At 43.1% G+C, this 16,362-nt stretch overlaps 1 protein-coding gene across 1 annotated transcript in view; it reads right to left on the bottom strand.

The window, feature by feature from the left end:
* Window positions 1–349: 349 nt before the first annotated feature.
* Window positions 350–16,362, bottom strand: part of SLC25A12 (solute carrier family 25 member 12) — an 87,808-nt gene continuing 71,795 nt past the window's right edge. Inside the window, exons 14-18 of the mRNA XM_067471540.1 lie at window positions 11,636–11,776; window positions 8,619–8,757; window positions 3,279–3,437; window positions 1,854–1,944; window positions 350–959 (exon numbers count right to left, since the gene is read on the bottom strand). Of these exons, the coding sequence (XP_067327641.1) occupies window positions 773–959; window positions 1,854–1,944; window positions 3,279–3,437; window positions 8,619–8,757; window positions 11,636–11,776 (717 nt within the window). The 3' untranslated portion in view covers window positions 350–772. The remainder of the gene's footprint in view (window positions 960–1,853; window positions 1,945–3,278; window positions 3,438–8,618; window positions 8,758–11,635; window positions 11,777–16,362) is intronic.

Genomic DNA, 16,362 nt, shown 5'->3' with positions numbered 1-16,362 from the left:
AGGATCCTCTGAAGATGCCAGCCACAAATGCAGGTGAAATGTCAGGAGAAAATGCTGCTAGAACACAGCCATACGGCCTCAAAGCCACACAACACCCCAGTGATTCTGGCTGTGAAAGCCTTCAACAATACCCTTTGTCATAATTAATAACATGGAAAGCACACGCATTGCTGCTTCTTGCTTGCCTGCAGTGCTGTTTCATATCTTGGCTTACCCCCAGCTGGCTTCTGGCCACACAGCTCTCTGGACTTGCAGAAAGCTGCTCTTCCATACATGATTGGCAAAGCTGTGGAAGATACTCAGCATTGCTTTATAACAAGCAACATGAAGAAAAATCAGCTTCCATATATTGGTTTTAAATACATTTTATTGTCACATGATTTTAATAAAACACTTTCAAAACAGTCTGTACATTTCAAACTCTTTAGAACTGCAATCTTTTTTTTTCTACAAATGTAGTTGCATTTCAACGCCATGATGTACGCCTCTGTACAAAGATGTACAATATGTACAGTCACATGGAGTGCAAGCTGTGCAAAGCCAAACCTTGGTTACTAATTCATGCCTTTGGGATGGGAGGAGAGGTCTATGCATAGAACGTAAAGCGTGAATCAATCTCCTATGTGCAAATGATTACCTGTGTTTTGTATAGAAAGGAGTGATTCAGCATCAACTCTCCATTCAGCTAGAGCATCATGCAGCTGGCTGGAAGAGCAGAGTACTATCTGTCCATTGCACCATTGTTATCTGGTTTGGAAGATCAGCTTAGGATTCAAGCTGTTGCTTTGGGTTGTGCTGGAGCGACACTTGCCCGAAACTTTGGCAGAGAAAGGCCGAACTTGTTCTCTATCCCAGCAAAAGTAGCCGTAGCTAGTCGATAGCCACCTATGTGGTCAGGATTAACAGGAGGAAGGTCGGAGATTCGAGTCTTAGGTGGATGTTCTGAGCCAGAGGGTTTGCTAGTGGGAGACAATCGGAAAATGAAGAGAGATCAGAGATTGCCAGTATCAGTGGAGAACAGCAACAAACCCACCTCTACCTGATGCTGCCCCTTTAAGCATCCCCCCAAAGGATTTCTGCCCATTAATACAGTTGCTAATTGAGATGCTCATGACCCTCAGATTCAACAATGATCATAATCTGTTGCCATCCTTGCTAGCCAGCTTTAAGAACCATGGCCAGATTACTGGATGTACATATGTGTGTACATCTCATGCTGAAGATGTTTGTTGCTTATGTAAAGGGGAGTAGGACCTTCAACCCATCTATCAGGGCAACTGCTTCATGGTAAGTAGAGATTGAGGGATTTTCATGGTCCCTTACATTCATGGAAGGCTTTGATCCAGTGGAGTACTTTTTTGGTGGAACTAGGTAGAAAACAATTTCCACTGGATCCTCCTAGATGGACACCCTGGAAATCCACTCTGGAGGCCCAGGAGAATCCAATGCAACCATGTGCTGATGGGAACTGCAGGGCACTGAGATAACTGGTCAAAGTCCCCTTTTTCTCCCAATAGGAGCATTAGGGGAGTGCTGCTGGCAGTTACAACCTTTAGATCCAAGCAGTTGTATTTGGGGAAGTGTTACCTAGCCATTAAAGATACGCCTTTGGGAGTTTTTTTGCTTAAACATTGGGACAACTTAAGTCTTTAATGCCAGCAAATAAATACCTCAACATACAGCAGATGGAGTTGTAAGGAATGTAAAAGGTCAGAATATTACACTACTCCAACGCTTTCTACAGCAAGTTTCACAAATTTACAAAAATACATCAGGCGCTTCCCTTAGTAAAAAAGTTCATGTTTGGGTCCTTTCTTGACCAAGACTTAGAAGATAATCTGAATTGTACTTACATGCCTCCAAAATCAACATAGAGCCAACGCTGCAGAAGTTCATACGTCACCAGAGTAACACCAAACTGGGGTGAGGATCTGAACACCCGTGCTATTAGAAGAGAATGAGTACAGTGTTTATGGTGCAACAGTTGAGTAGTAGCTAAAGGTTACCCGCAATAGAAAGGGCCCCAGACCTTGGCTTGCTACTCTTACATTATTTTATGATATATATACAAGTGAAAATATGTGTGTGTTTTATGCCTCAAAGGCTCCTACATGGCTTGATAGATCTGGACCAAACGATCCACAAATGCTTCATGGTCCAACTTAAAATACTGGTGTGGTGTCAAACCCTCCTCCCTTTTGGGACTAGAGCCCCAAAACTGAGTAAATGTACAGAACTCAGGTACAATCACCTAAGGGCAGTATATAGATGCAAAGACTACTTCAGAGAAAGAAAAGAAAAATGAAAGATGGCTACAACATCACCACAGAAACAGTGGGTTGTACGTTTTTCGGGCTGTGTGGCCATGTTCCAGAAGCATTCTCTCCTTTTGTTTCGCCTGCATCTATGGCAGGCATCCTCAGAGATTGTGAGGTCTGTTGGAAACTAGGAAAAATGGGGTTTATATATCTGTGGAATGTCCAGGGTGGGACAAAGAATTCTTGGCTGTATGAGGTAGGTGTGAATGTTTCAATTGGCCACCTTGATTAGCATTTAATAGCCTAGCAGATTCATGGTGTGGCTTCTTACTGCCTGGGGGAATCATTTGTTGAAAGGTGATTAGCTGTCCCTGATTGTTTCTTGTCTGGCGTTCCCGTTTTTTTGGGTATTGTTCTTTATTTACTGTTATGATTTTAGAGTTTTTTTAATACTGGTAGGCAGATTTTGTTCATTTTCAAGGTTTCTTCCTTTCTGTTGAAATTGTCTGTGTCCACAACCCAGTGATTTCAGCCATGAAAGCCTTCAACAATACATTGAACACAGAAACACTCTAGGAATCCCTTTCGGTGGACTAGAGGGTTGCCATCCCCCCTGTAGTTAACCTGCATTTTATTGCTGTTGGTGTCAGTCTTGTGTGTATTTAATGCATTTTATTGGCAGACAAAAAGGCCAGCATGGGGCCTACCAAACAACACAACCCTGAGGGCCACATCCATCCCACAAGGGAGTAAGCAATTTAAAATTTGTATTTGGAAGGGGGTGTGTGTCTATGTGTGTGTGTGTCTGTGTATTTGTGCATGCACCTATGTCATGCTCTGAGACTAAGAGAGTGGGACTTCCAAGAAAAGGATGGATCCAGTGCCTTTTAGGTAGATAGACTAACAAAAGATACTTCTAATAAACAGCATTACAAAATCCATACCCGGCCAACTTTGGATATGTAAACAAAAAGGACAGTCCTTTCCAGAGATTCACAACACATACAATCCTTTGCTCACCTCCAGCTCCCTTCCAGAAAGCAGATGCCCCTTCTTCTCTAAGGATCTTTCCAAAGCAGTCAATAACTCCATTGTATGTTGTTTGACCAGCACGGGCAGCCACTTGCAGTCTTGTCTTGATGACATCGGCAGGGGTCACCAAGGAAGCAGCAGGCACACCTTTCAGGAGAAATGACAGTATAGCTGAGATGAGGCAGCAGAGAGAGGCAGGAACAGTGGTAACTCCTCTAAGAGTGCGTCTGCAAATGTACATATACACTTGCAGACAAACACTAAAGCAATGCGCTTGAAAGGCTAGCAACATCGCTATCCTCCTTGTGTTATGCTAGAATATGTTTTCCCACACAGTAACGTGCTGGTAAGAGCTCTGACTAAAGGTGTGTGTGGACCCAAATCAGGAATGGAAATTGTGCTGGACTCCAGAGGTTTCTACACTGCTATTACCAGCACTCTCAGCATGAGCAGCAGTAAGGAAGGTTAAGAGGGGTCATCCAACATCTGGATGGTCACACTATTCCCATGTTAGCTTAAATTCAAGAGCTAGAATTAGATCCATAGAAACAGTACTTTATTTACCTATGTAAACCCCATTCATTCCATGGGTCTACTGTAGTTAAGGACTAACAAATTGGATTTAGCTTCTAGAGCTCCCAATGAAAGAATATTGTGCCATTATTCCATCTTTTACTCTTGAACACAGTTTTTCCCACCGGAAACAAAAACACAAGAGAAGATGACATATGGAACCTATGTGCCCCTTGTATTCTGTGTTTGAGGGCAGGATAGTTCCAGAATTAGAATTTCATCTGGAAATGCCCTAAAGCAGTGTTTCTCAACCCCTTAATACAGTTACTTATGTTGTGGTGACCCCCAAACATCAAATTATTTTCTTTGCTACTTCATAACTGTCATTTGCTACTGTTATGAATTGTCATCTAAATATGTGATATGCAGGGTATATTTTCATTCACTGGACCAAATCTGGCACAAATACCCAATATGCCCAAATCTGAATACTGGTGGGGTTGGGGCGGGAGGAAGGATTGAGTTTGTCATTGGGGAGTTGTAGTTGCTGGGATTTATACAATCAAAGAACATTCTGAACTCCCCCAACGACGGAATTGAACCAAACATCCCACACAGAATTCCATGACCAACAGAAAATACTGGAAGGGTTTGGTGGGCATTGATCTTGAGTCTTGGAGTTGTAGTTCACTTACATCCAGAGAGCACTGTGGACTCAAACAATGATGGATCAGGACCAAACTTGGCACGAATCCTCCATATGCCCAAATGTGAACACTAGTGGAATTTGGGGAAAAAATAGACCTTGACATTTGGGAGTTGTAGTTGCTGGGATTTATAGTTCACCTACAATCAAAGAGCATTCTGAACTACACCAATGATAGAACTGGGCCAAACTTCCCACACAGAACCCCCGTGAGCAACAGAAAATACTGTTTTCTGGTGGTATTTGGTGTCCCCTCTGACATCCCAGGGTCCCAACCCCCAGGTTGAGAAGTGTTGCCTAAAGATTCTCCCACAGTGTCTTGCATCCTACTATAACTACATGGTTTAGATTCTGGAACACAAAACTTTACAGGGAAGACCTGCATCAGGAGATGTATCTACGTCTCTCCATCTTTCCCCCTCAAAAAACAGACCTACCTTATGAGCAATGCAACCAACCCAAACACTGCAATTTCCAGGGGTGCAGGGGGAAACATTAGCAGGTGCGCATCTCGCTTCCAATAGCAAGATATGCTTCTCAAGGCATCTGCAGAGACCCTCCCTATAGATGGCTTTCCCAGCATGTCCAGCAACAGGGGGAAAAAACTGAACACATTCCAGTTCATCCCCCTGCTCTCCAAAAAATGGAGGAATGACTGTGTTTGAGCGGTGGAGACATAGAATTCCTTAGAAGGTAGATTTTTGGGAAATTGCTTTTTCATAGATAACCAATTTAAAGTGGAACTTATCACCTATAAAGCCCTGAAAAGTTCAGGTCCTGCCTATCTTTGTGACTGCATCTTCCCCTAGGAACCAGCATGGGACCTTAGATCTGCTGGAGAGGCCTTCCTCTCACTCCCATCACTGTCACAAGTGTGGTTGGTGGGGACGAGAGAGAAAGCCTAATCGGGGGTGGCCCCCCGGCTCTGGAACTCCCTCCCCAGGGAGATTAGATTAGCCCCCACCCTATTCGCCTCCCACAGAGATTTGAAAACCTATATGTTCCATTTGAATGATGATTAGTCCCTGTTCATGAATGCCCAGCCCTAATTTACTGATAAGATTGTATGCAGCACTTTACCCCCAACCCTACCCTATAGTTTGCTTTTTACACAAGCCTATGCCCTGCTCTCTCTAAACTGATTATGCCCACCATATTCCTGGTTACTGGTTGTAGAGGTTGGTTTGATACACTTTTATGATGTTTTTATATTTTGCTGTTTACAATTATTTTAATCAGATTGTTTATGTTATATGTTATTATGTTTTTAACTGTGTTATTATGTTTTTAACTGTGTCTTGGCTGGTAAATTTTGGTGTATTTTGGCCTTGGTTCCCATGTAAGCCGCCCTGAATCCCTTCGGGGAGATGGTGGTGGGGTATTAAAATAAAGTTGTTGTTCTTGTTGTTGTTATGGCTTTGGAGGGTTGGATATGAAACAGATCACATTCACAAGTCTCTTCTTCCATACCTATTCAAATAGTGTGCTATGAGTGATCTCATGGCATCCGTCCAATGTTCTGGGAGTGCCTCCCCACCCACTGAAGAGAGGGGCCAAGGGGGCCACCTAGCCCGAGAGACCCATCCCAGAGTTCCTTCACCTAATGAGACTGGCTATTGCCACTCTATCTCCCTCCTCCATCTGCTCCCCCAGTGCCATTTGTGGGAGGAAGGACAGCACAGCACAAGGCCCTACCATTCTCCCCCCTCACACGCAGGGAGAGAAGAAAATACAAGGAGGGTGAAGGTGCCTGGCGTGTACCTGTCTCTTTGCTTTCCATCCTTTCCCAACACCTGCTCTCACCAGCATATGCCTCCTGCCCCCATGCCTCCTCTTCTGGGGGTGTGCCTATTTCCCTGCCTCCCATTAAAAAGCTCATGTATAAAAAGAGGTCACAAGTCGAGTAACCTTAAGAAGTCCTGCCCAAAGTCACCGTCTTTTTATTATTATTATTTTGGCAGACCTTGTTCCACTGTGGAAGTTCATAACCTCCATCCCAATGGGGAAACAGAAAAGCATCTGTGCAATTCCGACATTTAAACATTTTTAAAGGAAAAAAAAAACAATGTGAAAGTGGAAAACATGAATGGCTTTACTCGGGTGACCTTATCACAAAGAGAAAGGCTTTCTCTAGCTGCCAATGGAAGTGTACTGCTGGCCGATTCTACAAAAGAGAAATGCCACCTCCAAAACATGACCTGGTACACCTGACATGATAAAATGGGAGTACCATCACACCTGGAAAGCCACGCCTCTGACACAAACCAAGAAAAAGTTACAAGTGAAGATGGTTAAGATCCTGTCTTTGAAAATAATAATAATAATAATAATAATAATAATAATAATAATACACTTTATTTATATTGTGCCACCATCTCCCCAAAGGGGACTCAGGGCGGCTAACATGAGGCCAAGTCCAAAATAATACAACATAATACACAATAACAAAACACATCAACAGACTGAACACTCTTTGCACAAGAGGCACTACGGGATGCAGACAAAACCAGCAGTGCACCATGTGATTGGACCCATCATATGTATGTGTCAAAGCTGGATTTTTTTTCCTTTGGCCCTCTAGATGTTTTGAACGCCAACAGAGTTAGGGACTTTCAGGGTTGGGAGGACTGGATGGTTCCTTTCGTTTGTGAAAACGTGCTATATAAATCTCAGCAAAGTCAGGGGCTCTCCCCAAATGACCCCATATGTCAGTGTTTCTCAACCTTCCTAACCCTAACCCATAATACAGTTCCTCATGCTGTGGTGACTCCCAACCATAAAATTATTTTCGTTGCTACTTCTTAACTGTCATTTTGCTACTGTTATGGATGATAATGTAAATATCTGGTATGTAGGATGTATTTTCATTTACTGGACCAAATTTGGCACAAATACCCGATACGCCCAAATTTGAATACTGGTGGGGTTGGGGGTGGGGTGTTGATTTGTCATTTGGGAGTTGTAGTTGCTGGGATTTATAGTTAACCTACAATCAAAGAGCATTCTGAATTCCACCAATGATGGGATTGAACCAAATTTGGCACACAGAACTCCCATGACCAAGAGAAAATACTGGAAGGGTTTGGTGGGAATCGACCTTGAGTTTTGGAGTTGTAGTTCACCTACATCCAGAAAGATCTTTAGCCTTCTCTACCAAACGGGTTCCTAAGACCATCAGAAATATATGTTTTCTTATGGTCTTTGGTGACCCCTCTGAAACCCCCTTCTGGCTCTCCCCCAAGGGGTCCTGACCTCCAAGTTGAAAAACGCTGCCATATGTGGTGAAATGGACATCATCATCTCCCAGAGGCTCAAAAGTGCTACAGAACATTTAGTGCAAAGGACTTTGAGGGGATCCTTGAAGGCAGAAAAGCTTCAATTTGTCCAATTGGCACAATCACTCTCCTAATTTCTTTCCACTGGTCACTTTGCCAGGACTCCTGGAAACTAAAATTCAAAATACCTGGATGGCCAAAAATCAACCACTCCTGCTCTGAGTCATCCCATCCAGACCCACAATCTCTGTTTGTCTGAAGAAGGACAGGTTGTGCCACAAATTTTATTTTATTTTTAAGAAAATCACTAACTCTTCCAATGGCAATGGATTTGCTTCCCAACAGTAAAATCTTCCATTCTAATATCCTAAAAATTCTAACCTAAAGGCTTCCCTAGTCTACACATACGTATAGGCAGACGAAGAGTTTTTTTCCCTCCCAACTACAGGTATGTGAAAATAAAGGGCAGACCATTTTCACGTTCCTCGGTATGTTTCCTTGAGATTTAAACATGAGTCTTTGATGAAGAAAGCTCTGAAACAACTGCAACCCCCCTACTGAGGCCAACAGACCACATTTGACTACAAGTCGCTGAGCTGTATTAAGCTGTTTATCCACATTATGCAAATGTAATTAGCTCTCATCAAAATTACACCACCTCCCACCAAGGATAAAAGTGATCAAATTTAGATTAAGTTAGATACAATAGTATAGTCACTTCCTAAACATAGCTCTGATGAATATCAACTACTCCCAGAAATGGGGAGGCGGGGTGGAGGGAGAAGCTGGGGGAGGGGAGGAAGAAGACCCCGGAAAGTTACACTGTAAACTTACCTGCAATAGCACCAGCTGTCAGGAGATTAAATCCTCCCACGTGGCCATTTTCGTCTGCAAGCAACAGTTTGCAGTGAGCATACACAGGAAAATAGATGGCCGAAAAGGGAATGTCTCGGAGGAAACATGCTTTGGCACCCTAACGCAGGAGAAAGGAAAAGAAAGAGCAAGAAAATCACCATACTGAGGAGAAAAGCAAAGTACTTTTTTCATGTCAGGAGCGACTTGAGAAACTGCAAGTCACTACTGGTGTGAGAGAATTGCATTGTCCAGGGGGCACCCAGATGTTTACCATCCTGTGGGAGGCTTCTCTCATGTCCTCGCATGAGAAGCTGGAGCTGACATATGGGAGCTCACCCTGCTCCCCAGATTCCAACCACTGACCTTTTGGTCAGCAGTCCTGCTGGGCCAAGGGTTTAACCCATTGTGCCACCAGGGGCTCTTCTCCACAGTGGGTTTCTTGGGGGGAATATGGGGACTTTCTGGGCACAGAGCTCAGAAAGGGGATCTAAATATCTCCCTGGCCTCGGGCATTTTCCCCAGGAACTTGTACAGGATTGCTTTGCCTGGAAAAATGCAACAAGAACAATTGAAAGCACTGTGCCTTTTTGTACAGGTGCCATGGAGATGAAATGGGCATTACCAGTTGAAAACAGAACACAAGTTCCCAGGTTCAAGACCAAGAAGAGGCCATGTATCCATATGGATGGAGAAGTAAGTAGTAACAGCAAATAGAAGGGCAAGTGGAGCCCCCAAGAAGGCTGTAAGTGGTACACCTGAAGTGGGGTGCAAAGAGTTTGTGTGCATCTCTGTGTGAAATGGATAGAGGCCTAAAGTATTCCCTATCTCCATTTAAAGATACTTGTTGGACTCCATCAGAAGATAGGAAAGTAGCAGCTCCAGCTCAAGGCCAGAATCATCTGCAGCATGCAGCATGAGATGGAATCCTCAAGAGTCTTTATGGGTTTCATTCCAGTTTATGGCATCCTTTGATTGGGAGATTCGCCCCAAGACAGAATCCCATGCCCTAGAGCAGTGGTTCTCCACCTGTGGGTTCCCAGATGTTTTGGCCTTCAACTCCCACAAATCCTAACATCTAGTAAACTGGCTCTTCTCTCGCTTCCGCTGACGTCTCTAGTGCGGTTGGTGGGGATGAGGGAGAGAGTATTCTCGGTGGTGGCCCCCCAGGTCTGGAACACTCTCCTTGGGGAGATCAGACAGGCACCCACTTCATCCATTTTTCACAAGGACTTAAAAACTTGAATTTTCCACTGTGCCTTTGACTAGGCAGTTCACCAGATAATTGGCCTCACCTTATCTAAGCTCTTGCATTTTAGTTGGCCCTCTTTCCAGTAACTGGGGAGATGGTGGCTGGGTATAAAAATAAAATAATAATAATAATAATAATAATTATTATTATTATTATTATTGGAGTTGTAGGCCAAAACACCTGAGGACCTAGAGGTTGGGAACCACTGCTCTAGAGAATACGTAAATCCACAGGCATATCTTGTATGTAGGGGTTGATCTAAGACAGTGCTTCTCAACCTGTGGGCCTCCAGGTGTTTTGGCCTACAACTCCCAGAAATCCCAGCCACTTTACCAGCTGTTGTTAGGATTTCTGGGAGTTGAAGGCCAAATCTAGGAACCCACAGGTTGAGAACTACTGGTCTAAGAAATGTACAATACAGAGGACTTTGTGCCGACACCCCTTTGGGGATAATACTGACCCTCTGCAATCCGAAACATCATAATCTGCTCTTTCTGATTCCACCCAGACAATTCCAATTGGTTCAGGATGCATTTTAAGGAGCCTATGCCAATCCACTTTAAATCTAGTTTCCGCCTCCTGCAGAATTCTGATCTTTGTAGTTTAGTGGGGCTGTTAAAGGCTCCTTCCTAAACTACAAACGCCAGAATTCTGCAGGAGGCAGAAACCGGATTTAAAGTGAATTCATTATCTAGTGTGATGACGTAATAAGACAGATATGAGGTTTACTGATGGGAAAAGGTGACCACAACCTTTTTCTTCTCCAGAACAAGCAGCTGCAATGAAAATTTGCTTTGCATATACATGTGCCTTTAGGAAAAGGCTACTGCTGTGAGATTCTGAATGTATTAATTTCTGAATGAAAGGTGCCATTCCATAGGCAGCTCTACCCAGGTGTCGTCACAAGGCCATCACAATCTAACACAATACAACGCTACTTCACAAAAACACAGCTGTCTCTATCTGTTGAATTTACGTCTTAGTTCCTTGTGCTGGCAAAAGATATCGGAAGAAGAAGCGCTCTTCCAACTTTAAGAAAAGTAATAGCTTCTGCTCCATTACCTCTGATCTTTAATGATGGAAGTAAGCAGACCTGCAGGGGAAAAATCTGTTGACTGGCATTCTGCTAAAGCACAATACAGTATGGGTCTGGCTGATTTTTATTTTTAAATGGAATTCATTATTGACAAATCCCATCACTTAACTTCTTAAAGATCCGAATCCTGCTAAACTCTACCACTGTTTCACAGTCATCGTAGTATTAAGACAAAGAGAGCAGCCTGCTGCGAATGTAACAATAGATAGCGGAGGCACAAAATAAATGTTAAGACAATTTGAGCCTCTAAAACAAAGACAAAAGGGAAGCAAAATAAACTTTTTTACTTTCTATTCCTCCCTCCCTCCCTCTCCCTCCTCCCATCCCTACCAAGCGAATCCGTGCCAGAAGCCAGCAGGTCTGCAGTACTGGGCTCCCCGTGGATGGGGATAAAAGCTCATGGAAGGCACGGAGGAGTGTTTTTGAACATCCCACTGCCACTAATATAAATGTGGGTTTCTCTCCATTTTCAGCAGTGGGGCTCCTCTGCAGGAAGAGATTGTTTGCAGATTTGAAATAGTTCCCTCCCCACTTCCCACTCCTCCCTTCCTCTCATACATGAACCTTTTTGCATTTTGTTTCAACCGTTTTGCAGGTAAATTTAGCACAAAAGTGATTTGCGAGGACTGCTAAAAAAAAGAGTGAATGTACCTTATAAAGACCGAAAATCCCCAAGTCCTTTAGCACAGTCAGGGCACTGACTCTGGGCCCTGTGGTGATCTCTCCAGCCACCTGCAACCGAATCTTGACAATCTCAAGGGGATTTGTGAAGATCACCTGAGAACCTCCTGCCTGGAAGACCACAGAAAAGACAGCATGACATTAGTTTGTTTGTTTGTTTATAGTATTTATACCCTGCCCTTCTCACCCCAAAGGGGACTGAGAGCAGCTTTACAGAACACACATACGGCAAACATTCAATGCTGTTTGTACAATTAACAAAAACACACAATACAAACAGAGGTAAAGGCAGTTTTTCCCATCTTATTTCCAGTATCTTGGAGGCTGTGCTTGACTGGCTGGGGGGGGGGGGGGGGGAGGCAGGGGGGTGCTGTCGCTCCATCTTCCATGTCGAAGAGCTTTCCTCCAATTGATAAAGGTAAAGGTTGTCCCCTGACACTAAGTCCAGTCATGTCTGACTCTGGGGTGTGGTGCTCATCTCCATTTCTAAGCCGAAGAGCCGGCGTTCTCCATAGACACCTCCAAGGTCATGTGGCTGGCATGACGGCATGGAGCGCCGTTATCTTCCCACTGGATGTCCTTAAGGGCACCTTTATTACCTCCACGCTAGAAGTTGTACCTATTTTATCTACTGACATTTCTGCTTTCGACCTGCTAGGTGGGCTGGTGAGCTGGGGCTAACAGTGGGTGCTCACCCCAACCTGGGCTCAAACTGCTGACCTTCCGATCTGCAGGAGTTTTCTGCAGCACAGCGCTTTAGATCCTTTTCTCCACAAAAAAACTAACTAAATGAGCTTCTATTATGTGTGAGTCAACAACTTGCTAGGCTAGATAACATTATGTAGATCCACATCATAGTTAGGAAGCATAAATATTGAAAATACAAGAAGAGGCATAGCATGAATATACAACTCTAGTGTAACAATGACAGTTCTTGATTGTTGTCAGAGTTTGAGAAAATCAGGATTTGTTTTACTACAACTCCCAGAATAAAGGAGAATTCAGGAAGTTGGAGTCAATAAAAGCAACTTTCCCAAGTTCTGATTTGATCATCCACTTGAAGCATTTTCTTCTATGCAAAATCCAGTGCTGAAAATAATAAAAAAGTTCACAAAATCCTGGACAATCATCAAAAAACATACTGCTGAGTATTGAAAACAATATTATGCTATATTACTAGGGATTAACTAAGAAGGTTTTTCAAAAATTTTCAGTGAGGCTACTCAGTGCTATGACGGACAAGGAGAATGTCACCATCGCATAGACTATGTGTCTGCAGCCTTACGCAGCAAAGCACATTGGCCACTGAAGAAAAAGGGAGAAATAAAATCAGAAACATGCAATTAGCTATGATCCAAATATTGACAGGCAGGAAGGCATATTAGTATGCAAAGGTACTACAGGTTGAGTATCTCTTATCTGAATTGCTTGGAATCAAAAGTGTTCTGGATTTCATGTATTTTTAAAAAATCTTTGAATTCCTTTATTCCAGATGGGGCCCAAATCCCCACATAATTCTTGTATATTCATATCCACAATTCATTTATATTCATACACATATATACATTAAGCACATCCTCTGAAGGTAATTTAAATAATATATTTAGTACAGATTGAGTATCCTTTATCTGAAATGGTTTGGATCATAAGTGTCCTGTGTTTAGGATTATGGAGCACTTGTATTTGCAGAAACATACACAGCCTAAAATTTTATACAATACATTTAATAGTTTTGTGCATGAAACAAAGTTTGTCCTATTTATTTATTTATTTGCCACATTTGTATACCGCCTTTCTCAGCCAGAGGTGACTCAAGTCGGTTCATAGTCGGCAGTGATTTGATGCCATAACAAATATCAAAATACAATTAAAACAATTATAAAAACAATTCAGCATTTAAAATTTAATATAACAACAATAGTATCTGTAAAAACAAGAACCATTAGAAAGCAAAAATATCATTATTTCAGCCACCTATGTGGAAATATTGGAATATTTTGGATTTTGGGGTTCTGGATAATGGATGATCAACCTGTGGTGACCATGAAGTAGTATTAGAAAGCAGAGCAATGAGGGAGGCTGTCACACTGAGCATTATGCAGTGGATGGTGGCCCTGGTTTGGGCACAGGCTGCAAATACCGTCTGGGTGTCCCTCTACTCAAAAAGGTCCATTCATGGTGCCAGCCTTCAGATATCTTATGCAAAATGCACAACGTTCCCTCTTGTCTCATAGCAAACTGTCACTCCAGCCAGAACTATGACTGCCTAGGAAGAGACAGACTGCTCTGTGTGTGAGAGTGATGTTTTCAATTCTGTAATCAGTTTCTTAGCAAGCACAATCTACTCCAAAGGTGAGAATACAGAAATGCCTGCAGCCTTCCAGGGTGACAGCCAATCCCATTACATCCCTGTGACAAAACCTGGGTCAATAAACAGCAGAAAGTTGTTCTCTGGCTGCACTTTAGACCAGAAGCTCCTCACTGCAAGACCCATGGGAAACCACTCACTTGAGAGATTAGTACCCCAATGTTGATGAGACCAAAGCTTGGAAAAATTACTTTTTGGGATGACAATGCCCAGAGTTCCCCGGGCCAGGATAATCACCATCATCATAATCATCATCATCATCATCATCATCATCATCACCTTTATTCATATCCTGCTTTTCTCCCTCATGGGACCCAAAGCGGCTTTAAAAAGATAAAGGTTTTCCCTGACAATAAGTCTTGTTGAGTCCGACTCTGGGGGGTGGTGCTCATCTCCATTTTGAATCCAAAGATTCGATTGGAGGCATGTCCATACATGCCTCCAAAGTCATGTGGCTGGTATGCCTGCATGGAGCGCTGTTACCTTCCCGTAGAAGCGGTACCTATTGATCTACTCACATTTGCATGTTTTCGAACTGCTAGGTTGGCAGAAGCTGGGGCTAACAGCAGGAGCTCACCCCGCTCCCTGAATTCTAACCACTGACCTTTCGATCAGCAAGTTCAGCAGCTCAGCAGTTTAATCAGCTGCCCCACCAGGGGGCCAAAGTGGCTTACAACATATTAAAATCAACAGCATGGTCATAGGTGCCTATTGTTTCTCCTCCAGGTGGAGGATGATGGGACTTGTGTGGCCCAACGTAACTGGACAGGATGGGTTCAGGAAGGCTGGTTGAGGTAGGCCAATTTTCTTACCTCTTAATCTGAAGAAGCAGAAAATGAAGAATGTGATGCTGCAGAACTATTATCAGCTTTTAAAACATTCCACTTGGTAGCAAAAGGTGAACTGAATGAAAATGGGCTGCTGCTACCTTAAATAATTGGAAGGGCTCTTAGGTTTTCATACCAGCGCGTTTTTTACCATTTTAAGTGGAAATTCATTGTTTCAGAGTGAATAATGGGTGCACCTCCATTACCACATCTGTTACAGTTAAAACCGAAAAGGGTGGGAGGTGGGTGGAGGGAGTGAATGAGACAGAAACAAACAGACATTCTCCATTTCTCCAGCCTGGATGTGACACAAATTTAACAGCTGTCAAGTTGTTTTATATTTCATTAGCAGAGCAGAAGCCCCGTCCCTCACAGGACGTTGCTGCATGAGCTCCTCTCTCTAAGCTGAGCATTTTAACCTAAGACATTCACCGAGCTGCATTTCAGATTTCACAGGGAGATTTAACATGACAGTTTTGCTCCAGAAGCATGTAAACGCACTGGGAAGTGACATGTTTAGACTTTCCCTTGGTAGGCTACAGGGAACTACCCTTCACATTTGGCAAAGTGCACAGAGGTCACTGCGGAACAGATTGCGGGACCTGACCGTCGGCTTTAATAAAGCACTTCTCTGCTTTTACCAGAAATTAAACCGGTATGCAAATGTAAAAGAGGTGCTGCTAAAGCTAAGTAGAATGAGGTTTAGCCCTTTCCCACTTCAACTGAAAGTTTTATCAGCCTTGTCATTCCAAGCTTTCCGTTTTTATATTCCAATTTCTCAAACACATTAGAGCAGGGCTTTCCAAACTGTGTGTCATGGCGCGTTACTGTGTCGCCTGAACGTATCGAGAAATGACAAAAAAAATTCCTGGAAATGTGTTATCTTACAAATTATATATATATAAGGTTTTGTAGAGATACATTGCTCCTCATACATTTTGTTATTACAATTTACGTATGTGTCCATAGGGTTGTTGTAGGTTTTTCGGACTGTATGGCCATATTCTAGAAGCATTCTCTCCTGACATTTTTCCTGCAACTATGGCAAGCATACCTCTGAGGTTGTGAGGCCTCACAACCTCTGAGGATGCCTGCCATAGATGCAGGTGAAACATTAGGAGAGAATACTTCTAGAACATGGCCATACAGCCCGAAAAACCCACAACAATCCTATGGACACATACTTAAATTGTGAGATCTCACAACCTCTGAGGATGCCTGCCATAGATGCAGGTGAAACATCAGAAGCGGATACTTCTAGAACATGGCCATACAGCCCGAAAAACTTACAACAACCCAATGACTCCTGCCATGAAAGCCATTGACAATACATATGTGTCCATACTTCTTATACAAGTTTAGATTACCGTCAGTTTGCTAGTAAAACTGAACGACTGTGTCATGAAATGTCTAAAAAGCGTGTCACCAACATGATATACCTGGAAAGCTCTGCACTAGAGCATGGCACCATCAACATAAGCAATTTCTCTCTTTAACCAACT

Source organism: Anolis sagrei, chromosome 1, assembly GCF_037176765.1.
Source record: "Anolis sagrei isolate rAnoSag1 chromosome 1, rAnoSag1.mat, whole genome shotgun sequence".
In the NCBI taxonomy this organism is placed as follows: domain Eukaryota; kingdom Metazoa; phylum Chordata; class Lepidosauria; order Squamata; family Dactyloidae; genus Anolis; species Anolis sagrei.
The sequence above is the reverse complement of the archived record's forward strand: the minus strand, read 5'-3'. Positions and strand labels throughout refer to the sequence as shown.